The following is a 26,796-nucleotide window of genomic DNA, read 5'->3' as shown; positions in this document are numbered from 1 at the left end:
ACCCCTAACTTGATTTTGGAAGGATGTCTTTTTAAAAAATAAGGTTTTCTATATAATTCTGAGGGTCAGTTAGCTTAATGAATATAGGAATGAATATAGTTTGCTGCACATTGGAAAAGACTGAGTATCTAAGTAAGCAATAAAGAGGAAAGGCCATCCTAAGATTGACTAATCTACATGTAACATTCCATATGGAAGTGATTAGCTAGGCATGGCTTTAACTAAAGTGAAGTAAGTTTAAACGAACCCATTGCATTAATTGGACAGGGAAGACATGGCTTTGGAATATTGGAGGTTTTGTGATGGTGTTGCCTGGATTCATTTATTTCTGATCAACCTGGTCTTAGACCAATTGATAGTTTGATCTAGGACATAAAATCATCAAAGCACTGCTATATTTTCTAACAATACTGATTTTTCAAGACTTTTCTAAATATTTATTCAGCTTTTATTGCATTGATATTTATGGGGAAAATGAAAAAAATATATTTTTTCCTTTTTTTGTTTTTGTTTTTTGGTTTTTGAGACAGGGTTTCTCTGTATAGCTCTGTCTGTCCTGGAACTCACTCTGTAGACCAGGCTGGCCTCGAACTCAGAAATCCGCCTGCCTCTGCTTCCCAAGTGCTGGGATTAAAGGTGTGCACCACCACTGTCCAGCGAAAAATATGTTTTATGTATTTAAAAAAATATTTATTACTGTCCATGTATGGACACTCAAAAATAGGTCTAAGCACATCTTCTGGAAGTCTGTTTTTTGCCCTATTGGGATTGGGAGATAGAGCTCAGCTGGTCATGCTTGTGCAGCAAGTCCTTCATTGAGCCATCTCGCTGGCCAGAGTTTGTGGATTTTTAAATATTTATGCCAGGTGTTTTGGTGTATTCCTTTAATACCAGCACTCAGGAGACAGGTATGTAGATCTCTATGAATCTGAGGTTCATCCATTCTACACAGTGAGTTCTAGGACAGCCACGACCACATAGACTTTATCTCAAAGATGCATGTTTATTTTATTTTTATTATTTATGTGTGTGTTTCTGGGTATGAGTTGTGCATGTGAATGTAGGTGCCTACAGATGGCAGAGATAGTGTTAGCTGAAGCTGCAGTTAGAGGTGACTGTGTGTATCAGATGTGTGGTTGCTAGGAAGTGAACCCTGGACTTCTTTCTGTAAGAGCAGTATTTGATCTTAACCACTGAGCCATTAAGTCACCTCCCTTTTTTTGGTGGCATAGTCTCACTATGTAGACCTGGTTGGCCTGGAAGTTGCTATGTAGACCAAGTTTACAGAGATCCTCCTGTCTCTGCCTCCTAAGTGCTGAAATTAAAGGCGTGTGCCGCTGTGCGCAGAGATTGTGGTTATTTTTTATTGTGAGAAAAAGAATCAGAACAAAATTTACTATTTTAGCTATTTTTGTTGTATTGTTTTGAGATAAAGTCCCCACGGTGGAGGTATGACTGCCTTTGAATTCATGATCTTTCTTCCTCAACCTGACCATTGATAGATTACAGGCTCAGGCCTCGCTTTAAAAAAAAAATACTTAATATGTATTTGTGTTTGGGTGTGTTACATGTGTGTGGGCACCTGCAGAGGCCAGAGAGGGCATTGGCTCCCTGGAGCTGGAATTAAAGGCAGGTGTGAGCTGCTACCCAGTGTGTGTGCTCGGAATTCAACTTAGGTCCTCTGAAGAGCAGCAAGCACTCATAACTGCTAAGCCATCTCTCCAGCCTACCTTTGAACCATTTTAAGAGACACTGACACTGTGTTTCTGTTACTACCATACATCTCTAGTACTTTTCCTGTAAAAGCTAATTTATGCTCATTAAAACACAACCAGTCCCTGTTCACCTTTCCCACAGAATTCTGTTCTTTGAATGGATTGCTCTCTGGAATGAATACTTTTGTGGTGTTACAGACTTTTCTCACTTAGTGAAATGTTCTTAGGGCTTATACATGAAGTCCTTGCTTTCAATTCTTTTTGGGATATATATTCAGCAGTAGAATTGCTAAGTTAGGGTTTCTCTGTATATAGCCCTGGCTATCTTGGAACTCACTCTGTAGACCAGGGTGGCCTCTAACTCAGAAATCCTCCTGCCTCTGCCTCCCAAGTGCTGGGATTAAAGGTGTGCACCACCACCGCCGGGCTTGTTTTTGAATCTTAATAACTATTTCTTAGATGTTTAGAATCTAAGCTTAAAATGTGATAAAAATTTAAAATCTCATCTAATATTTGAATTGTTAGAAATTTACTTAAGTTGACAGGAATGAAAGTAAATTTTCTGTATTTTTGGCTTTCAAGAAGCTGCCTTTCCTGCGCTATTTGTTTGCTCTCTAAACAAATGTTTTCTTCGACCTTGACATTGTCTGAAGAGCAGCAAGTGCTCTTAATGGTCAAGCTATCTCTCCAGCCCCAGGTCTGTTGAACTTACTATAGGAAGTTTGAGATTAGACTGTCTTTGCCTCTATTTATTCCTAGCAACTTTCATTAAATAAATCTATCATTTGTTGGTTTTCCTTAAAAAATGCAGCATCAGACACTTTTATGTTACTTTTCCATGTCTCATTGAATATCTTATTTCCAGAAACTCATTTTCTGATTGTCAGAGCTCTTGGGTCCTGTGAAGGATTTCAATTAATTCAGTTTAAGTTGTTTTGGGGCAAGATTAGTTAGCAGCCATGATTTGAGTCTAAATCCTGGCAGCTAACAAACCACTCCTTTGGCTTCCGTATGGTTGTGTGCTTGCAGTGTTGAGGGCCAATCAGTGATTTTGGTTGATTTGTCAGTTTTAGAGCTGTTGGTATAGCAGTGAGTCCTGGGGCAACAGTGCATTGTTAAGAAAAGAGACAGGCACTTTGCAGATATGCTGTGAAGTATAATGAAGGACTTGGAGCTAGTGGAGGATTGCTGGGCCATAGCCTGTCCCATAGTCATCAGAGTCATGGTAATACCCTTTGAAAGAAAAGACTGATGTAAAGATCTGTTCTGCTGCTGCTGCTGTGTGAAGAAGGTAATTGGAATTAGACCTTAAATGGAACATGTTCTCTTGTTGCAGTCTCTTTGAAATGTGCTGCTAGTGGGAGCTGCAGCTTCCTCCTGCTGACTCTGAGCCCCAGGCTTCAGTTGAGATGGCCCTTTGAGAATGTGGAGCTTAGTCCAAGCCTGGATTTCAGTGGGTAGCACCTGGCATCTGTGGCTAGAAAGTCCTTGAAGTGTAAGTGCTTTATTCTCTCCTTGTAAAGAGTCCTCTGTTTTCCTTTACTCCCCTTTCTTTCTGCAGCTAGAAGGAGGGATGATGAGCAATGTACTCTAGCTTTCATGGGGTCAGAATTTGGTTGGCTTGGTAACCAAAACACGTTAAGTTGTTACTGTTTAAAGCAACAGGTCTTTCCTTCTCCCAGTCTCTAGAATGCAGAATTTAAAAAAAGAAAAATGAAATGATTATTGCCTCTTAATGTTTAGTATTGGCTGGATTATTGTGAATAGAGGGCTTTTGGGGGGAGGGGATAAGATGCTGGATTCGAACTTAGGATCTTACACACACATGCTAAGCAAATGCTTTATAACTGAGGTATATCCCCAACATCTACTCATTCCTCGGTAGTGGGGATTGAACCTAGGACCTCATGAATGATTGGTAAGCACTTTACCACTGAACTCTATTTCCGGATCTTTCTACTTTGTAGTTTGAGACAGAGCCTCACAGAGTTGTCCAGGTTAGCTTCAAACCCTCTGTATAGCCCAGGAAGGCTTATTTTTTAAACTAAGAATTTACTTAGTAGTTTTTTTGCTTTTTGAAACAGGGTCTTCCAGAGTCTAAGCCGGCCTAGAACTCATATGTTGCTCAGGATGACCTTAACATCTTTTTTTTGTACTTCTACCTACCCAGTGCTGAAAATATATACATGTACCACCACTCTTGGCATTTAGTAGCTTTTGATTATCATTTTGCTTGGTTGTTTTACAAGTCATTCTTATAGTCTAATTCCAAAGGAGTGGTACAGTTGAGTAGTATACAAGGCAACTTTAAGAGTTTAAAGGTCTGGCTGGATGTGGTGGCTCACATCTGAAATCCCAGTACTTAGTAGGCTAAGGCAGAGAGATGGTCATGAGTCTAAGACTAGCCTGGGGTGCAAAGTGAACACCCTCTGTCTTAAAATTAAATAGGCATTTGGAGTTAGAAATACCTCTTCTTCCCTTTTGGTTCTGCTCTACATATTTTTACCGTAGTTTGGGGATTTTTCTAAGGTCAGTTTCCTACAAAATGGTCCTAGGAAATGTATATAGCTGCCCTATGTCTGTTGTCATAGTCAGATTTATATCATCACTGTGACAAAATTTCTGAGATAAACAAAAAGAGGAAAAGTTTCTGTGGGTTCCTGATTTCAAGAGTTTTCAGTCCATGGTCCTCAGATTGTGATGAGGCCAAGTACTATGCTAGGGACTTCATGTGGGACAGAGCTGCTCATGTCATGGTCACTGGGAAAAATGAAAAGGCAGTCCAGGGCCTTAGAAGCATGCACGCCTTGCCCTCTGCTTCTTCAACTGGGCACCATCTCTGAAAAACTCTGACTTCCAGTAGGCCATTATAGTTGAACTTTCTATTTTTAGCTATATTTTATTTATTTTGTGTGGGGTAGGGACACGTGTGTGCCATGACAAATGTGTGGAGGTCAGAGGAGTCACTTTTTTGTTTTCGTGTTGATCTCAGGGATCAAATTCAGCTTGTCAGGCTTGGGGTAAGAACTTTATATGCTGAGTCATCCCGATGGCTGGCATTTATGGATTAACCCATTGATGAAATTTAAAGCCTTCATGATCCAATTACTTAACAATTATGCCACCTCTAAACATTGATGGATTGGTGATTTCAGTCAGTGAGCTTTGGGGACATTTCAGTTCTAAATTATAATAACCTCCTTCTAGATCACACAATCATTAGAATATGCAGATTTCCTTTTTTTAATTTTCAGACAGTATTTTAGTTATTTGTCATGTTGCTATAACAATACTTGAGAAGGGAATTTTAGGAAGGGTTTGTTTTGGTTTATAGTTTCAGGGAACATAGTCTATTGTGGCAGAAACAGTAAGCTAGCAGAAAAGAGGCAGCTAATGATGTTGTGTCAACAGTCAGTAAGCAGAGAGCTGTGAAAGCTTCCATTTAACTTGTTTATTTTTTTTAGTCCAGGATCTGAGCCTGTGGAATGTTAGATACCATTCACATTTAGGCTAGTTTCCTACCTCATTTAACCTACTCTAGATATTTCCTTACAGGGATTCCCAGAGGTTTGTTTCCATGGTGATACTAAATCTCATCAAGTTGAGAAAGAAGAATAACCATCTCATAGGGTCTTATGAAGCCCTGGTTGGCAGCAAACTTACTATATATCTAAGTATGTCCTTGAACTTGTGAAGTTCCTTCTGCCAGTATCCTGAGTGTTCGAATGATCCTAGGATAGGTGTTACCAGCTCTTTTATGCTGTTTAGCCTAGGGTCCTGCCAAGCATTCTACCAACTGAATGCATCATCCAGTGCCAAAGCCATTTTCTATTTGGTTTAGTTGCCTCGATCTGAATGTGCTTCTGCTTTTAGTATATTTCAGAAGGTATTTTAGTAATTTCAGAAAATATTTCACTGTAATTCAGAAAATATTTCACTATTTTCAGAAAATATTTTAATATATTTCTGAAAGTATTTTGAAGTTTGCTCCTTCTAGAAGACTTTTTTTCTACAATTTCCTCTTTCAAGTTTTTTGTCTCTGAAAATTTTCTGAAATCCTATGTTTTGGGAACTCTGGTGATTGACTGCCCCTATCTCCCAGATGTTGAGATTACACATGTGCATCTAGTACATGGAACAAAACTTCAGTTTTTAGGTTTTAGTACACACACACACATACACACACACACACACACACACACACACACACACAGAGAGAGAGAGAGAGAGATAAAGAAATAATGGTTGGATGGATGGCTCAGCAGTTAAGTGAATTTCCAGGGCATCTGACACTTTCTTCTGGCCTCTGAGTATCAGGCACATACACAGTGCACGTACATACATACAAGAAAAACAAACACCTAAAATAAAAACAAATGCAATCTTCTTTTAACAGAGTAATTTTTTTAACAAGTCTTGGTAAACTTAAAAAGACTAAAATCACAGAAGGGTTGGTGGCTCATGTTTGCAACCCCAACAGTAGGAGCCTGGAACAAAGGGCTGGGTCAAGTCCAGACACTGCTACCTAGCAAAGCCTTGATCTGTTAGTTTTAAAACCAACCAACCAAACAAACAAACAAACAAACAAACAAACAAACCTTAAGATCAGGAGCAAAACTCTATTCAGTATGGTACTATAAATTCTAAACAGCAAGAAAAAAGAAATAAAACTCTTCCAAATTGGAAAGGAAGAGTGAAATGATTATTGCTAACATAATCTTAGACAATTCTTTAAGTCCTTCATGTGCATGCACAAAGAAGTAGACCTAGTTAAGGATTTAAATCAGTTAGTGGAGTGCTTGCATAGCATGTATGAAAACCTGACTGTGGTCCACAGTACAATATAAACCATATGTGGTAGAGTGTGAGGCCAGCCTGAACTATATAAGACCCTGTCTCAAAACTCCCGACCAGGGAAGAAGTGGAGTAAGCAAAAGAAAATCATCTTAGAGGCAAGCAAGGCAATTTCCCCAGTTATCAGGGAGGCTGGAATCGGAGGTCTGCTTAAGCCCAGGAATTGGCAGTCAGCTTGAATAAATAAAACAAAATAAGATAAAATAAAATAAAATAAAATAATTAAAGCTAAAAATCTATGAATGACCAAACTAGAGAAGACTCTCTATATAGAATCTGCCATTGAATTAATATTAAGTTTCTAGAGAATGATAATGGTTTTAGCTTTAAAGAATATTCTTGTTCTTACAAGATATACATCACCATGTTTAAGGGATATAACAATAAAGTCTGGAGTTTTTCTTTATAAAAAAACAAAGTGGAGAGAACAACCCAAAGGGTATAGATTTCTCTTAGGGTAGTGAAAGTATTCCCAAGTCAATAGTGGTGATACAGACAGAACTCTATAAATATACTAAAACTGATACACTTTAATCACCAAACCTACTTTAAGAAATGGTTAAAGTAACTATAAGTCTGAGTAAGACCTGTTGGAGAACAGGAGGAATTTTTGAGAAGTGTTTAGTAATCTGTTAAGAGTAATAGATGTTCTACGCCTTGATGTTAGCACTAATCACTTATAAGGTATACAAAGTAAAACCAAAAGCTTTGTATTATACATTCAAGACTGCACAGCATATAAAAATAATCTAAATTAAAAATTTTTGAACTTTTTTCTATATGCAGAAAATAGATGAGACTGCAGGTCACAACTTAATATGTTAATATATACATACTATAAAAGCTTCAAAATTCTTCCAGATAGTCTATTTTAAAATGCTACTTACTATGGGAGATGTAGGTCCACCTCACTGGTAGAGTACTTGTATATACAAAGCCCTGAGTTCAGTCCTCACCATACCCCACTCCCAAAAATTTAGCATAGGACAATGGAATAACCACATACCAAGGGGGAAAGTTAGCAAGGACCTGAGGATATATAGTCCAGGGCTCTAGGCTTCATCTCAGCATCATCTAAAGTGTGTGTGACTCACATCTGTAATCCAGGTAGAGGCAGGAAAATTTGGGATTCAAGGTCTTAGTGTACTGAGAGTTTAAGGCTACGCTAGACTACAAAAGGTCCTATCTCAAAAAGAAAAGAAAAAAGAAAAATGAGAATAGCAAACAGTTATAAATACTGATTTCTTTTTTAAAAGACAAAGTCCCAAGTAGCTCAAGTTGGCCTCTTACTTGCTATGTAGCCAATGATGGCACCACTTCCTATGTATGAGCATAATAAATCAACATACCTGGTTTGTGGTACTGGGAATGTATGCAGAGGCTCATGCACACTAGAAACACCAACTGAGCTACATCCCAGCACCATAATTATTGAGTTTATAATTAAAAAATAAATAAGCCGGGTGGCCTTTAATCCCAGCACTTGGGAGGCAGAGACAGGTGGATTTCTGAGTTCAAGGCCAGCCTGGTCTATAGAGTGAGTTCCAGGATAGCCAGGGCTACACAGAGAAACCCTGAAACCCTGTCCTGAAAAATCAAAAAATAAAATAAAATAAAATAAAATAAATAAATAAATAAATAAATAAATAAAATTTTAAGCAAGGCAGCTTTAATCCCATCTAGCTCTCAGAAGGCAGGCCTTGTCTACAAAGTGAATTAGTTCCAGGACAGGTGAGGCTACACAGAGATACCCTGTCTCAAAAACAACAACAACAACAATAATAAATTTTAGTTTGACTTACTCTATAACAAAATAACAGACAAGATATCTCTAGCATAGTAAGTTTTTGTTTGTACCCTCGACTCTCATAGCTCAATTGTAAAATTCTGTGATTACTTCAGCTTTTGTATTCTGTTTTCTAAGAGAGCATAGTGCTGTGGTGTCTATATGGAAGTCAGAGGACAACTTCAGGTAGTCTTCACCTTCCATGCTGGGACAGGGTTCTTGTTCACCACTTTGCAGGGCAGGCTAGCAGGCCCACAGGCTTCTGGGGATTCTCATTTTCACTTCACATGATCCATACGAGTTCAGGGTTACCGAAGCACACTCCTGCTTCTGGACTTATGTGGGTTCTGAGGAATCCACACTTAGGTCATCACTCCTGCACAGCAAGGGCTGTATCCACTGAGCTACCTCCCAGCCTAAAATATCTCCGAGTTCTCATCTGTAGAATCGAACAGACCTTTCCTAAATAGATCTTGAATTTTTATTTTTAGTGATGAGAAGCTAGATTTTTTGTTTTTTGTTTGTTTTGGTTTTTCGAGACAGGATTTCTCTAAGCATCCCTGGCTGTTCTGGAACTCACTCTGTAGACCAGGCTGGCGTCAAATGCAGAAATCCACCTGTCTCTGCCTCCCAAGTGCTGGGATTAAAGGCGTGCGTCATCACTGCCCAACTGAGAAGCTGGATCTCAAGGGTTTGTTTGTTTGTTTTTTGGTCTGGTTTGGTTGTTTTTTTTGTTCCAGCCTCCTACTGTTGGGGTTGCAAACATGAGCCACCAACCCTTCTGTGATTTTAGTCTTTTTACCAAGACTTGTTAAAAAAATTACTCTGTTAAAAGAAGGATTGCATTTGTTTTTATTTTAGGTGTTTGTTTTTCTTGTATGTATGTGCACTGTGTGTGCCTGATACTCAGAGGCCAGAAGAAAGTGTCAGATGCTCTGGAACAGAAATTCACTTAACTGCTGGGCCACCCATCCAACCATGATTTCTTTATCTCTGTGTGTGTGTGTGTGTGTGTGTGTGTGTATGTATGTATGTACAGGCATTAATTACTTTATTGTGTGTTTGTGTGTTGGTCAGAGGACCATCTCTGGGAGTCAGTTCTCTCTCCACCTTGGGTTCTGGGACTGAACTGAAATCATCAGGTTTTTGTTGCAAGCTCTTGTACCCATTGAGCCATCTTTACTATTCCATATTTTTTGATCTTTACTGGGTTACACAGAATATTTAGACTGCTTTTCAAGACATCTCTTGGCTGTTTCTGATTTCTCATTTTATATTTTTCAGTCTAGGGAGGGGTGAGAAAGTGATGTATGCTTGTGTGTTGTGTGAGTCGGCATGCATGCTTATATGGAGGTCAAAGGATGACTCTCAAAGTCATTTCACTCTTGCTGCCTTGTGTGATCTGGGTTCAGTCTCTGATTGTAAGGCCTGCTTGCAAGTATCTACTTGCTGAACCATTATTATTGAGCTCTGAATTTGAATTTGATTTTCAAATCTTGGTTTAATTCAGTTCCTCAGTCTTTTGAATTGCCTAAAATTCTTCAGCTTCTTAATTATTTTGGCTGGAAAATTGGTATATTAGTCTGTTATAGTAAAGTCGAATACTGGATAAATAGTATGAGATAATGTTAGGAAGTTCCAGGGTGTATAGGATATAAACTGTGTTAAACACTTACTTTTCTTTGTAAACAATCTCAAAGCAAGATTTTCATCACATCTAGCTTCTGGAAATTTGCTTTCTACTTTGTGCAAGGCTGTTTCCAGAATGTCTGGAAAGCGTTGTCTCTCCTAAATTTTAAGATTGGGACTCTCTTGAAACTTTAAAAAATTTACTATTTATTTTGTGTGTGTGTGTGTGTGTGTGTGTAGAGAATGTGAATGCCAGGTGTGTGTCACAGTTTATGTATAGAGGTCAGATGACAGCTTTGTAAGGTCCGTTCTTTTTGTCTTGATGTAGATTCTGGAGAGATCTCAGGTCACATACCTTTCTTTTTTCTTTTTCTTTTTTTCAAATTACATTTTGACACAAGGTCTTGCTAAGTTTCAGGTCATTTTGAACGTTCCATTCTCTTGCCTCACTCTCTCAAGCACTAATATTTTAGACTTGTACCACCTTGTCTGATATCCAAAGGATATTCAAAACAAACAACAACAAAAACCAAATTCTAGTATTATTAGAGATTCTAGAAAAAGAAATCTCTCTGCCTTTTATGTTTGCCAATTCTGTTCACAAGTTAACCAATTTGCCCAAGGCAACTTATTTTATTTATTTATTTATTTGGTTCCCTTCCTTATTTTTATATGTATATATGTATTTTGTCTTCACGTATGTCTGTATCATATATGTGCCTGGTGCCTGCAGAGGCATGAAGGCATCAGATCCCCAAGACTGGAGTACAGACAGTTTGTGAGCATCAATGTGGATGCTGGGAGTTGATCCTAGGTCTTAACTGCTGAGCCATCTCCAGCTCCTTCTCTCCTTTATTTTTTTTTCTCCTTTATTTTTTAAATCTCTACTTTAAAAGAGGTTGAAATAGTTTTTTTGTTTTTGTTTTTTAAAGATTTATTTATTTATTATATGTAAGTACACTGTAGCTGTCTTCAGACACACCAGAAGAGGGTGTCAGATCTCGTTACGAGTGGTTGTGAGCCACCATGTGGTTGCTGGGATTTGAACTCAGGAACTTCGGAAGAGCAGTTGGTGCTCTTAACTGCTGAGCCATCTCTCCAGCCCAAGAGGTTGAAATAGTTAAGTCAGAAATATAGATAACTAAAAGCAAGATGCAAATGCTCATGCACCTAACTCCAGTGTTTGAGAGACTAAGGTCTGAGGTGGGTAGATTGCCATGAGTTCAAGGCCAGTTTGGATTACAGAGTGCGGCTTGGCCTTAAAGAAAGCAAATTACAGCCTGCTGTCATTCCTACTTCCAGCTGCCATTGGCACCAGTCTCTGTAGCCCGGGACTCCATGCAATTGTCTACCCTCAGCACCATGCTGCTGGAAAAGGGAAGAGGTGAAATCAAACCACCCCCAATCATTGCAAGACTTGGAACCTCCCTGAAAATCGTATTGGGTTACCAAATGATGGGAAACCTACCTTTTTCGATATGTTAACCAATAGTGAGGTTTCAGTAGAAATTTCCTATTTTGTACCATCTACCCCAATGAGAGTAGAATTCCTGTGCCAGATGAAAGTTTCCATTTTGCTTGTACTACAAACTAGCAAACAAGATTCCTGCTTTCTTTTTTCTTCTTCTTCTTCTTTTTTTTTTTTTTTTGAGACAGGGTTTCTCTGTGTAGCCCTGGCTGTCCTGGAACTCACTCTGTAGACCAGGCTGGCCTCAAACTCAGAAATCTGCCTGCCTCTGCCTCCCAAGTGCTAGAATTAAAGAGGTGCGCCACCACCGCCCAGCAATTCCTGCTTTCTTAAATGTAGTGGATATTACTGGCCTTGTGAAATGAGCTCATAAGGGCCAGGGAGGCTTGGAATGCCTTTTTACCATATTAGTGCCTGTGATGGGATTTTAATCTAACATGCACATTTGAAGATGTTATGCACATTGTTGAAGGAAGTGTAGATATTACTCCAAGATGGGGAAGTTCCACTAAAAGAGGTGGCCTCGAGAAGAAGATAGGAAACAGAAGCCAGAGAGGAAGAAAAAGGGGGTGGAGCGGTTATGATTGGGATGACAGATTGAAGTGTTGGATTTTTTTTTAAAGATTTTTATTTATTTATCATATGTAAGTACACTATTGCTGTCTTCAGACACACCAGAAGAGGGTATCAGATCTTATTATGGATGGTTGTGAGTCACCATGTGGTAGCTGGGATTTGAACTCAGGACCTTTGGAAGAGCAGTCAGTGCTCTTACCCACTGAGCCATCTCACCAGCCCCCAGTGTTGGATTTTTTTACTCAAAACAAATGGTCCACTTGGTTAATCTTTGTGAAAAAAGATTTTGAAAAGGGATTCATTATGGCTGAAGTAATGATATACAAAGACTTTAAGAAGGCACTTTCTTAGTGTTCCTCAGGAGTTAGTATGAGAAGCCTCTTCCACGTCTCTCTCAATGGCTCTAGAGACTTATCTCATTATGGGTGGGACAGACCAGTGAGAAAGCACTGTTTGCAGACAGGCTGCTCATCACTTTCTGTCTCTGTGTACACTGCTGTTAGCAGAGGACAAAGTAAAAAATTAGAAAAAAAGGAAACTATAACAGAGTCAGCTGGCCAATAACCATAAAGAGAAGAGGCTCTAAAGAACAATAGAGATGTCAATGGTATGAATGAAATACATATTTTTATTGGCTTTTGTTTTACTGCCTTATGGGACTGTTTCATTCCATATTTGATGGCAGAATGGTAGCAAGGTTCTCTTTCACCCTACATTCATGCATCCAAGGATTGATCATCTCATCAAAACCCACTGGGACCGGCACCTTTCACAAGCTACCACCAGCTAGGCTGGATATCTTGCCACTCTGTCTCCTAGGAAATTATCTTGAAGGAAAACAAAATTCGTTATTTTCTGTCATACTTTTTAGATATTCACATCAGACTGGCAAGGCACCTGGCCACATTCTAGTTTTGAATTGTTTCTCAGCGTTTTAGATGTGATCAGAAGGAGAAGGGTGCCTAACTGATGGGATCCTGTTTTTAATTATGGATGACTTTATTTTTTTTACTATTTTTTTATTTGTCTTTTTTTTTTTTTCCCCAGAGCTGAGGACTGAACCCAGGGCCTTGCGCTTGCTAGGCAAGCGCTCTACCACTGAGCTAAATCCCCAACCTACGGATGACTTTATTTAATCATAAATACCATGTTTCACTTAAGTGTATCTGTGGGACAGAGATGTTTGGGTTTTATTGTTGTTGGTTTTTTTTTTTTTTGCCTATTAGAAAACATTTTCTGTAATTTGAACATATGGGTCAGTATTTATCCAGAAGAGCTAAAATAAATTTTGTCATATTTTTTTCCATAGATTTACTTATTTTATGTATATGAGTATACTGTAGTTGTCTGTAGACACACCAGAAGAGGGTATCAGGTCATGTTGCAGATGGTTGTGAGCCACCATCTGGTTGTTGGGAATTGAACTCAAGACCTTTGGAAGAGCAGTCAGTGTTCTTAACCACTGAGCCATCTCTCTAGCCCATCACATGGTTTTTTTAACCACCAAAAAACAAAATAAAAAAAGTTCTAAAAGTACAGTCAAGGTTGCTGGAAAATGCAGGCAAGGCAGAAATTATGTTGTTAGAGATATTAACTTCTTCAAATTGAATGCATCTCAGAAACCAAAACAGAAATAAATTTTAGTTATTGCTCAAATAAACCTAAAACTTCCAAAATGTCTATTGTTTTTTTTAAATTAAGGTTTCTGAAAATGGAATGGACAAAGTTGGGAATTTGGATCTTCTACAAACAAATTATTTTTGTTTTAAAGTTATAAAATACTGTATACCTTCACGAACAGCTTTGTTTTTTTATATGACTAAGATCCTACTCCAAACTTAAAGCTTTTCAAGAACCATATTAGTCTTGTGATAATTCATTAATCTCCATCATGTACACTAAGTCTGACATTTTTTGTTGCATTTCTTATTGAATCTACTGATAATAGATGTTGTACTGTGCTCATATGTCTACACTCAGGACACATTTGACAAAAATGGGAAAAGGGGAAACAATAAACAAGCAAACAAACAATAAATAGAAACAGCTATAAGAATGTTACAGTTTAATTTTCTGACATATTAACCATCATATGACATTGCAGGTTTTTTTGTTTTTGTTGTTGTTTTGGGTACTCGTGACCAGACTTGGCTGTGTACATTCGAGGCAGGTACTCTGTCATCAGACTACACTCCTAGCACCCTTGTACAGACCTTTCTTGTTCTTATTTCCTGACTAGTACAGGATAATAACTATAAGACATTTATGTTGAGTAATTAGGCACAGTTTAAAGTATATGGGAAGCACTCAAGAGGCTAAGCTAGGAAATCCAGGCCAGCCTGGGCAACATGGTAAAATTCACTCTAAAAAAAAGGCAACCAAAATAATAATAATAATAATAATAATAATAATAATAATAATAATAATAATAATAATAATAATAAGAAGAAGAAGAAGAAGAAGATTAAGGGCTGGAGAGATGGCTCAGTGGTTAAGAGAACAGACTTCCAGAAGTCCTGAGTTTAATTTCCAGCAACCACATGGTGGTTCACAACCATCTGTAATGGAATCTGATGCCCTCTTCTGGTGTGACTGAAGAGATGGATGTGTCCTCACATACATAAAATAAATGAATGAATTTAAAAATGTAGATTAAGTGGAAAATAGTGTATTGAAATATGTGTGTGGTTATATTTAAATACTGTGCTATTTTATAAGCAACACTTGAGCATCTGTAGATGTTGATTTCTAGGGTTCCAAGAACCAATCCAGAGACACAGTGGGACAATTGGTACCTCTGCAAATTGGCAGCTGGAACCCCAGGCTTGATTACATAAAAATTTGATCTCTGTCATTTCAGTCTTTCAGTTATTTATCAGGAGGCACATAATATCTGGTTACCTATCATTGTGAAACAAATTATTCTAAAACAAAATAAAACAAAGCTAGTTACTGTATCTTATAACTTTGTAGGTTGGGAATTCTTGCAGGGCTTTTTGGCACTTAAGATTGTGTTCATTGAGGTGTCCATTTAGTGATTGGGTTAGTTGGGAAGTTCAGATACAAGCTAGACACTAGTAGGAGAGCCTAGAACGTTAGATTGAATCAGGCCACTTTGCAGTCTCAGTGCCTTTCCAAGTTTCCTTACTAGGAGAGTAATTGGTTCTTAGAGTAATGCTGAGAAATTTGGCAAAAGTTCTAAAGCTGTTCCTGACCAGGCTGATTTTTGAAGTTACACATCAGTTCAACTGTGTTCTGTTACACAAATTGCCTAAGGCCTGACCATGTTAGAGGAGAAGAAAAATAGATTTGATCTTTAATCAATCTAGAAATAGCATTGATTACAACTCTCCTCCATTCATTTTTGGTGATGTGCTTTGTTGTTAGTGTTAAGTCTGTTATTTTTGGTATGACGATCTGTACTAATTATGCATTTAAAATTTTATTTGCTAGAATACCTCCAAGAAGGGATTCGTTTCTTTACATTTTGGCTTCCTTATGAGCCACTATACCCAGCTTTGAACCTGGTGTTTGGTATAGAACTCAGGTCTTCATGCTTGGACTTTACTGACAGTGCCATCTGCCTAGCCCTCTGTTTGTTGGCAGGGCACTGGGGATTGAACACTGACCACTGAGCTACATTCCAAGTAGATTTTTTTTTTTTAAATTCAAATTAAGTACTGCAGGTTTGTGTCTGAAGTCCCTCTGTGTTATATCTGTATTCTATTTTAAATTCTGGATTGACAAGACATAGTAGAATTAGAACAGCCTATTCTTAGTTATCCTATGTTAACAGCTTTAGACTAATAGCACCAATACTAACACTTTCAATACACATATGAAAATAGTTATGGTTATTAACTTATTTACAGGGTTGGGGAGTAAATACAGGCCTTTGCACAAGAAATAGAAGGGTGCTATCTCTGACATATGCTCTCAACCCTGTTCCCCCAGTTAAGTTTATTTTTGATGCTTTCTTCCTCATTCTTTGGTAGCTAAACTGTATGTAAACTGTCAGACAATGTGAACACTTGCTTTGATTCTTCATTTGCTCCTTACCATCAATATTGAAGCCTCACCATCTAATCATTTGGTTATCTGAAGCTTGGCTTTTAAAAGTTAATCAGTTAACTTGTACGTATGTGCATAGGTGTGAGTGTGGGCCCTACCCCCTTTGGAAGCCAGAGGATAGATAGCCTTTGGGAGTGGTTCTCTCTCTTTGGGTGGATCCTGGGAATTGAATGCTTGACTGCAGGAACCTTTTTAGCAGTAAAGTGTGTTGCCTGCTAGAAGCCATTTTAAAAGAAAATGTGTGTGTGTGTGTGTGTCTGCCTGGCATGGCACTTGTGTTGAAGTGAGAGGATGGCCTTTGGTGTCAGTCCTGTTACTTTGCTATTTGCCGTTATGCTGTGCACAGTAGGCTTTCTGGCCTTGGAACTTCCAGGGGATTCTCCTGGTCCATCTGCTAGGAGTACCAAGGTTATAGAAGTATGGAATGACTGGCTGGAGTTTATGTGGACTCTGGAGATCCAAATTTGGGTCATCAGATGTATGGGACAAGTGCATTTACCAGGGAAGCCTTCTTGTTTCTGAAGTTTGTTGTTGGCTTTTTAAAAATTAAATACTGTTTAGAAAGGGCTCAGGGGAATAATCTCTAAATTATTATTTTTTAATCTCTGAATTCTTACTTGTAACAGTTTGTGGCTTTTATAATGGAATTTAGTTTAACCGAATAGGAAAATCTTTGTAACATTTTTTTCTTAATATTTTCAGCATATCATATTCCATTTTTTTCTGAAATGTTTCAGTCAAAAAAAATAACAATTGCTTTTTTTTTTTTTTTTTTTTTTTTTTTTTTAGTATAGAATAATTTATTTAGGGCATGGGGAGGGGAGTTAAGAGGGTAGTGAGGCAGAGAAAGGCAGAGAGAAGGAGAGAGTAGAGAAGTAGGGGCCGGCCATGACCACGTGGAAAGAGGGGGGAAGGGAATGGGGAGAGAGAGGAAGCAAGGAGGTAAGAGGCAAGGTGGAGAAGCAGGAGCTGCTTTTTTTTTTAACTGTATAAAAAGTTTAACAAGGATAGTATTTACCATTGTATTAGAGAAGAAACCACCACTTAATCCACTAATGGAAGACATGGATGTCTTAGCATTAATCAGGCAATCTCTTCAAAGTTCTTCTGGTTATTAAGTTTTCACTAATAGGGTATCCTACTTTCCTGCTTACAGTATGGGAATGAAAAATCCATGCATGCAACATGTAGTGTCAAATGTCATAGGCAATGATTTTCTTTCAAGCCATTTCATGTATAGAAGGAAGGTTTTGTGTGTGTGTGTGTGTGTGAGTGTGTGTGTGTGTATGTGTAAATGCCTACAGATACAAATACATACAAGTAAATATTAAAAAACAAGTCTTAGGTGTATATTTGATACTGCAGGACATAGAACACCTTTAGTGGTTTTCTTTTTTTAAAAAAAAATTTGTTTCATTTATTTACATTCCAAATGTTACCCCCTCTTCCTAGTCCCCCCTCCAAGAGTTCTTCACCCCCCTTTGCCTCTGAGAGGATACTCTCCCACCTACCCAAAGCCCCTTCCCTCCTCCTCCCTCTCTCACATCCCCTTTCCTTAGAGTTATTAAGTCTCTACAGGATTAGGCACATTTTCTCCCACTGAGAACAGACAAGGCCCTCCTTTGCTACGTATGTGTCAGGGGCCACGGACCATGTATGCTCTTTGGTTGGTGGCTCAGTCTCTGGAAGCTCCTAGGGGTCCAGTTTAGTTGACACTGTTGGTCTTCTAATGGGGTTCAGCTCCTTCAATCTTTCCTCTTAACTCTCAAAAACTGATCAGCATTTTGATTTTGATTTCCGTGCTGAAATCAAATCAGCTAAGCATATAATACAACATGGCAGATGTTTAGGTCCATTCCAAAAGTTCTTAGAAATTCTGTCCTAATTCCAAGCTAAAATTAAATTAATTTAATGTCTTTTAAAATGGAACTCCTCAACAATTCAAAAAACAGTTTTTTAAATGATTTATTCATTCTTATTTTATATGCATTGGTGTTTTGCCTACATGTGTGTCTGTGTGAGGGTGTCAGGTCCCTTGGAACCTGTGAAAATTTCATTTGGACTAAGATATATTTCCTGTTCTATGAGGTGCTAACATTGGAAAAGTATGTCCAAAGAGACCAGTGAGTTACAGACAGTTATGAACTGCCTGGTAGGTGCTGGAAATTGCACTAGGATCCTCTGGAAGAGCAACCAGTGTTCTCAACCTGAACCATCTTTCCAGCCCAACAAACAACAGTTTTTAAAAATTAGACATTCTGACACAGTACTTATTGTTCAAAGTTAAACTGATTGTTCTTAGAATACAGGATAGAAAAATATGCTGAAAATACTAACTCTTTGTTTCCTTTAATTAAGCTAGAATGTTTCTATAAGAGAAGAAAACTTTGTGTGTATAGTTAAAGCTTAATTTGATGCCAGAATAATTTGAAGTCTTGAGATGAGATATTTTAGGTAGCATTCATTGGCATTGGATGGTGGGAAGGTGTGCTTGGTGATGTGTGTATACTGTGTGTTCAAAACAAATGCTACAATGAAGTTGTTCCTTTCAGCATACCTGAGTACTTCCTAAAATGTCTTGGATTTAGCAAGTATTTAGTTTTGAATTTCTTTTTGTCATTGTGTGCTCAGAAACCTTGTAATGTTGCCAATGTTGTCTTCTTGGCCCCCTCATGGTCACTTAAACGATGCCCAGTGTAAGAAGGCATGGACTTGAGGGCTGCTTCTGTGGTGCATGCTGTAATCCCAGCACTGAAAGAGAAAGATACTGAGTTCCAGGCTATGTAGGAGACCTTCTCAGGAAGTGGGGTCAGTTAAGAGGAGAAAGAAGGGGAAAAAAGAGAAGAAATTGACTAGAAAAATTTATGTGGGACTAGAGATGTAGTTCACTTGGTAGAGTGCCTAGCATACACACAGACTCTGGTTCAATCTCCAGCATTACATAAACTGGGCATGGTGTTACACACCTGTTATTCCAACTCTCAGGATGTAGGGACAGGAGGATCAGGTTATCCTCTGCTACATAGCAGATTTGAAGCCAGTCTCGAATATATGTGTCTGTCTCAAAAAACAAAGCAAAACAAAACAAACAAACAAACACCTTCACAATTGACACTGTTTCAAAATTGAGATTGATTCTTTTTTTCCCCATTGTATTACTGTTGCTGGTCTCTTTTACCCTTGTCTTATAAAGAGGTAGTTTGATGTACAATTGGATTAGAATTTGTCAATCATTAATTGTCTACCGTGTGCTGCATGCTTTTCTCCCAGAGTTCTCTTTCAAATAGGACTCCTATTTATAATTGTGACTAGCTATTAGTCATCAGATTTGTTGTATTTTTTTCTCTTCTTCCTCTTCTTTTCCTTCTCTGACTTCTTTTTTCTGCCTTTTTTTTTTCTTTTGGTTTTTTGAGCCAGGGTTTTTCAGTATAGCCCTGTCTATCCTGGAACTTTCTCTGTAGAACAGGCTGACTTGAATTTACAAGATCTGCCTGCCTCTGCCTCCTAAATACTGACATTAAAAGCATGTGCCACAAGCCCTGGCACTTTTTATTATTTCTGTAGACAAGTTTACTTATTTTTTTTGGAAAATGATTTTAGTATCATTGTCAAAATCTGTCATATATAATCATATAAGAAAACAAATGAAGTATATGAAAATTTCATTTGGAACAAGATATGTTTCCTGTTCTATGAGGTGCTAATGTTGGAAAAGTATGGCCAATAAGACCAATAGAATAGATTTTTCTATTTATAGATATATTAAAAAGTTTCAAGACTTAAGTCTCAGAGTGAACAAAACGTTTAAAGGAAAAAAGAAAAGAAACATTCAACTTACAAGCTTTTTAGTAATGTTTTAGTTTTAGTAAAAATTTCTGGGGCTTTTTTCTTTATCGCCTCCCAATATAGTTGATTATTCTAATTTTCTAGATTCTGTCTTTTGATGCATTTAATATGTTATACTAGAGTATATCTCAAAGTCTTAGGGAATACTGTTGTTGAACAGGACCTACAAACTAAAGTTAATTTGTCAAATTTTTCTTTCATTTTATTTAGCTATATGTTAAAGTTATATGACTTTAAAATTATTTATAAAAAAATAATATACTTTAAGATATCTTTTGTTTACTTTCAGGTTCATGCCTGGGAGATTTCTGATCAATTGTTACAGATCCGACAGGATGTGGAATCATGCTACTTCGCTGCCCAGACCATGAAAATGAAGATTCAGACCTCATTTTATGAGCTCCCCACAGACTCTCATGCTTCTTTAAGGGACTCATTGCTAACTCATATTCAAAACTTGAAAGACTTGTCACCTGTCATTGTAACACAGGTAAATCCTGTACTCATTAAGGAAATTTGTAAGGTCATTTGGATACATTACATTCACTTTGGTTAGCATTGATAGGCTATGTAAGGTAATGTAATTTTATTGCTATTTTTACAACTATAGCAGAATAAAAATTTATTCTTTTTATTAGTCTTTGATTCATTAGGCTTCAAACATTAAATATTGGAAATGGGGAGATGAGTATATGTTTTCTCTAGCATGTGCTCCCCACTCTTAAAATTGCAGATGATTGAAAAAAACTATACTGTTCTGGATCAGAGTCTTATAGTTAACTTTTTTTTTTTTTTTAAATCTTTTCTGGGACTTTTGGTTAGTAAAAGTGTTATAAATAAAACATTGAATGTTTTGGCTTTCCCCTTTAGCCAGGGAAATATATTAGAAAGTAAAGTATATCTATGTGTCCTTTGCTTGACATAGAACTGCTCTTTGATGATGCTTCAAGATGAGAATGGAAAGAGAAGGGAAATGCAATCCATTGAGGACTGAGTCACAGATATAACTTTGTCGGTGGCTTTGGCCTTTTTTTCAAAAGTATACTTTGTCCATGAATTTCTGTAGTATTGTCAAATACAAGTAAAGAGTGGCATATTCTGAGGACAACTGTATTTTTAAACATATTTTGTTGTTTTTAAGCTGAGCATAGTGCTTTAAACCTATAATTCCAGCACTTGGGGGATGGAGAAAGGAGAATCAGGATTTCAAGGGCAGTCTCTGCTACATAGTGGGTTTGAAGCTAGCTTGAGCTATGTGAAACTGACTCAGAAACACCAGTGAAATATATATTTTAGCTACCAAGTATATTTTGTTGAATCTTTTAGTTTTGACTTTAATTTTTAAGGTTAATCTTTAAATCCAAGCAATTTGTAGCTACCTAGATAAATAGATAGATAGACTTTCATGGGGAAGGAGAAAAAGGATGCTGGTCTTAACTGTCACACTGTTGGGAAGAAATATGATGTCTGGTGTCTGTTTATCTAGTTTGTTCATTTACTTAATCTCTCTTTCAGCTGGCTTTAGCAATAGCGGACCTCGCCCTGCAGATGCCTTCTTGGAAAGGATGCGTACAAACATTGGTAGAAAAGTAAGTAATTTGTAATTTGTATCTTACTGTTTGGATTACCATAAATCCACACAGAGAAACCTGCTTCACTTACTAGACATTTGGTTATTTTCTAAATGTTGAACATAAAATTACATATTTAAAAAAGGGTTTTAAAAAGTTAATTATGAGTAGGTATGTGTATCGTTTTGTGGGTATGTGCACATGAGTGCAAGTGCCCACAGAGGGCAAGCGCATCCTGTCCTCGAGCTGGAGTTACATGTTGGGAGCTACCTGATATGGGTGCTGGTAACTGAATTTTGGACCTCTGGAAGAGCAGCAAGTCCTCTAAACCACTAGGTCATTTATTTCTTCATTCCCAACCAATATACTTTTTATTTCTCTTCAAAAAATTATTTGTTTGTTGTGGGTATTCACGCCACATTTATGTCAAGTTCAGAGGGACAGCTTGAAAGAGGAGTTGGTTCTCAGTGCCACATGGATTCTATACATTGAGCTTGAGTCATCAGGCTTGGTGACAAGGACATTTACAGACTTCAGTTTCTCCAGCCCCTGAGTTATATATTATTAACTTTGTTTAAAGAAAGTGAATGTTGGGGCTGGACATGATGGTTGCATATCTTTAACCCAGAAGTCAGGAGGCAGAGGTGGGCAAATCTGTATTAGTTCAAGGTTAACCTGTGCTGCATATTGAGTTCCTGGCCTTTTAAGGCTACATTGTCTGCCCATAAGTGAATAAATAAATAAATTCAAGGCTATATTATCTATCCATCAATAAATCAATAAATATACTTTTCTTCTGGTATAAACTCAAAATCCACATATGACATAGAACTTATGAAATTGGTGGCTATCTTTCATTTTATGTATATGAGTACACCATTGCTCTTTTCAGTTACAACAGAAGAGGGCATCAGATACCATAACAGATGGTTATAAGCCAGCAAGTGGTTGCTGGGAACTGAACTCAGGACCCCTGGAAGAGCAATTGGTGCTCCTAACCACTGAGCCATCTCTCCAGTCCTGGTGGCTATCTTTTTAATTGAGACATTATAATTGGGCATACCAGCAGAGTCAGAAAGATATTGGTTTTGAATATTGGAGGCTTCTGATAATACAGAACCAAGCCAGGCTAGCAAAATATTTGACTGCATGTGTGTGCATGCATATAATATTTTAAAAGTAACTAAGACTGAGGGCTGGCTCATACTGCTATTCCTGAGAACCTAAATTCACTTCCCAGCACCCACACTGGGTAGCTTACAGCTGCCTATAACTCCATCTCCAGGGGTATCTGATACTTCTGACCTCTGTGGGCATTTACAGTCATGTGCATATAGCAGACCCCCCCCCATACATATAATTAAAATAAAAATAAATCTTTTTAAAAAACTATACTGACTTAACTTCCTTTCAATCTCCATATCTACTTTCCTCCCTCCCTTCTTCTCTCCCTTCCTGTTTTTCCTCAGCCATATAACAAGTTAGAAGCCAGCATGGAATGTTTGAAAATTTGTCTCAATAAACCAAACATTTGCTGGGCATTGGTGGCACATGCCTTTAATCCCAGTACTGGGGAGTCAGAGGCAGGTGGATTTCTGAGTTCAAGGCTAGCCTGGTCTATAGAGTGAGTTCCAGGACAGCCAGATTATGCAGAGAATCCTTTTCTTGAAAAAAAACAAAAAACAAAAATAAAATGAAATAATGATTATATTTTCATTTCTTCTTAATGTTTGGAAAACAGCTTTTGTTGTTTGGAATGCTGGGCTATTCTGATGGGTTGTATTGTGATTGTGTATTTTCTGGCTCTCAGTGGCTCATGATATATCCTTCTTCTTTTGTTTTCCAGATATAGCAATGATGTAACTTCTTTGCCTTTTTTGCTGGAAATCCTTACAGTGTTACCTGAAGAAGTACATAGTCGTTCCTTGCGGATTGGAGCCAACAGACGCACAGAAATTATAGAAGACTTAGCCTTCTACTCTAGTACAGTGGTGTCTTTATTGGTAGGTTTGAAATAGTCATTTGTGGGTAAAGGGCAGAATGGTGTTGTTATCTTGTGACCTGATTGCAACAGTATGAAGCAGCTTTCTTTGTATATGTGGCCATGATATTACTTTGGCATTTATACAACACCTTTTTCTCTTTTACTTTTTCTTTTCTTTCTTTCTTTTTTTTTTTTTTGTGGGAGCTGGAAGTTTTGAGGCAGGGTTTCTCTATGTATCCCTGACTGTCCTTGAACTCTCTGAGTAGATAGAACAGGCTGACCTTGAACTTACAGACATTTGATTATCTCTGCCTCCTGCACCGCCTGAGACATGCACTACTACCACCTGGCTTATACAACAACACTTTTATACTACAAAATACTTTAAAACCTATACTTTTTGAGCAGCTTTGTAATCCTGTGATGGTAATTTATTTTGGGAATGGGCTTAGTATTCAATTATTAACTTAGAACTTGAACTCGGTTCTTATGATATATAAAAGCCATTGGCTTTTGATAAAGGACCACATCAAAGGAAGTACATATAAACTTATTTTACTACGAAAAAGATAAAGAAAATTGACATTTTGATAAAGAGATAATAGAAGACTTTACTTGACTAATTATACATTAGTTAATATCAGAATTGGATTTTTTAGTAGTTTAGACTGGAAGTGGATAGATTTGCTGTTTATATGTATATGTATATGCTGTTTATATGTATATGTATATGTATATTTATATGTATGTAGGAATTTTATTGAACACAGCTGGACTCTTTGGGTTGCTTGTTATCTATGTATTATTTTAGATCATCTTAGTAGTGTTCACAGAGACAGTATGGCCTGTAAAGCTTTAAATGTTTTATTGTCTGGTCCTTAAGATTCTACTATCTATGCCAGGTGGTGGTGGTGCACGCCTTTAATCCCAGCACTTGGGAGGCAGAGGCAGGCAAATTTCTGAGTTCGAGGCCAGCCTGATCTACAGAGTGAGTTCCAGGACAGCCAGGGCTACACAGAGAAACCCTGTCTCAGGATTCTACTATCCAGCTTTATTTTCTCAATAATGTGGCTATTTTTCAAGGATTTCTTTTAGTACTACAATATCATACATCAAACAAAACTTACTTTAAAATTATATTCAGTTCAATGGTAAAACCTGTTTGGAAAATAAGTATCTTTAAATTTTTAATTGGGTATTTATTTTAAAGAAAATAGTATTGTAGAAAATTAGAAAAAAATAACACAGTTATATTGCCTCTTGTATATCGGAAGTGCTCTACCACTGAACTACAACCGAGATTCTCTTTTGTTTGTGTTGTTTGTTTGTTTGAGACAGGATTTCTCTCTGTAGGCTGGCTTGGAACCCAGAGATCTGCCTAGCCCTGCCTTCTGAGTGAGCATTGAGATTAAAGTGTGAGATTGGTGTAACGATGTACAGCACCACATATAATTTCTTAAAATTACATGTATTTATTGTGAAGAGGGGAACATACATACCAGTGGACCATAGTTTGTGTGTAGAGGTCAGAGGATAATTTGCACAAGTTGATTTTCTCCTACCATTTGGGTCCCAGGGATCAGACCATCAGTCTTAGTAGCAGGATCCTTAAGCTACCCAGCAAGCCATTTTTTAAGAGTCTCATGCATCCTAAGCTGGCTTCAAACTTGCTTCATAGCAAGTTTCCTAGCTTCCTAGCTGAGGATGACCCTGAACTGATTTCCTTTCCCTTCCCTCTTCTACCTGATTCTGCCTCAGATGCATTGTTATATCCTGTCCCTCATTTTTTCTTTAATGTTTTTATTTTTCTGTATGTTTTTGTGTCAGTGGGAGTCAGAAGATAGCATATGTTCCCCATGGAGTTAGAGTTCATAGGCAGTTTGGGCTACTCAGTGTGGGGTCTGATATCTGAACTCTGGTTCTCTAAAAGAGCAGCAGTGCTCTTAACCTCAGACTTGAGCATTCTCTTCAGCCTCCTGCCATTGTTTTTATGAGATATGGTTTCATAGAGCCAGTGGGCTCAAGTGTTCTCCTGCTTTAGCTTCCTGAGTAGTTGAGACTGTGGGGATACCAGTGTACTGACTACTATTAACCTTTCAATACACTCAGCCCCACTGAGTAAGGATTCCTCAAGAAAATTAAGCCTGTATTAATAGTGTTATTATCTATTCCTTTAGCATCCTGATAGAGATAAACTAAGAGGCCTGATGGATTTAAAAAAAAGTTTTTTCAGATAACACGTCTCATAGTTATTTCATGCTGCATCTTACCCAAATATCAGGTCGGATGGATACTTCACTAGTAATGCTGGGATTGCTACCTGGTTTAGGGTCCTAACAGCCTGGTGCTCTCATGTCTAGTGTGCTTTCTCTTTTTTACAGTGTACTTTGTATGAGAATAGTATTTTAGGAAAAGCCAATATTTTTGAAAAAAAAAATCTATTTATTTTGGATTTCACTGTGTATCTCTAGCTGGCTGCAGATCCCCTGAAACTGGAGCTACAGATAGTTGTGAGCTGCCTTGTGGGTACTGGGAATAGAACCAGGTCCTCTGGAAGGACCAATACTCTTATCTACTGAGCCATCTCTCTTTCCTGGTTCATAGGCCCTGACAATTAACTCTTCTACCTCAGTTTCATCATTTGCATAATGGAAATAATAGTATCTATTTCATTTTGAAGAGACTGAGCTAATCTATATAAGGTTATTAAAATCATATCTAGCACATAATAGGGTTCAATAAACCTTATGACTGGTCACTTATTTATTGGTTACAAACATGTAACCATCACCTTCTTTGGCCAAATGTAATGCCCGTGAAGAAATAGAAAAACATAAGCAAGCCCATATTTATATTTCTATAGCCTTTCTTCCTCTTGTTTGGTATCCTAAAGGAAAAAATTGATTTTAAAATGAATGTTTTTGCCAAGTGTGGCAAAATGGTGACTTAAGTATAAAGATATATTTAACTATATTTTTCTTGTATTTAGATGACATGTGTAGAAAAAGCAGGAACTGATGAGAAGATGCTTATGAAGGTCTTCCGATGTTTGGGAAGTTGGTTTAACTTGGGAGTTTTGGACAGTAACTTCATGGCTAATAATAAGTTATTAGCACTCCTTTTTGAGGTCTTGGTAAGTAAGGCTGTACCTGCCATTGCCACTTTTAATAATCAACCTTCTGGGTCATCTCAGTGTTTTGTTTGAGAGAAGCACTTTTTGTGTGTCTTAAGACTGACATAAGGGTGCTGGGCAGTGGTGGCGCACGCCATTAATCCCAGCACTTGGGAGGCAGAGG

At 37.7% G+C, this 26,796-nt stretch overlaps 1 protein-coding gene across 2 annotated transcripts in view; it reads left to right on the top strand.

Moving 5' to 3' along the window:
* The window catches only part of Tnpo3 (transportin 3), a 76,879-nt gene that overhangs the window by 8,283 nt on the left and 41,800 nt on the right, over positions 1–26,796 (top strand). The window contains exons 2-6 of one of the 2 annotated variants that reach the window (XM_031381374.1): positions 3,052–3,210; positions 20,235–20,435; positions 21,461–21,534; positions 23,363–23,519; positions 26,490–26,633. In XM_031381374.1, the coding sequence (XP_031237234.1) occupies positions 20,313–20,435; positions 21,461–21,534; positions 23,363–23,519; positions 26,490–26,633 (498 nt within the window). In that variant the 5' untranslated portion in view covers positions 3,052–3,210; positions 20,235–20,312. The remainder of the gene's footprint in view (positions 1–3,051; positions 3,211–20,234; positions 20,436–21,460; positions 21,535–23,362; positions 23,520–26,489; positions 26,634–26,796) is intronic. The other variant, XM_031381373.1, reaches the window with a different exon arrangement.

This window comes from Mastomys coucha, unplaced genomic scaffold (assembly GCF_008632895.1).
Source record: "Mastomys coucha isolate ucsf_1 unplaced genomic scaffold, UCSF_Mcou_1 pScaffold20, whole genome shotgun sequence".
In the NCBI taxonomy this organism is placed as follows: Eukaryota; Metazoa; Chordata; class Mammalia; order Rodentia; family Muridae; genus Mastomys; species Mastomys coucha.
This window is presented reverse-complemented; position numbering and strand designations above follow the sequence as displayed.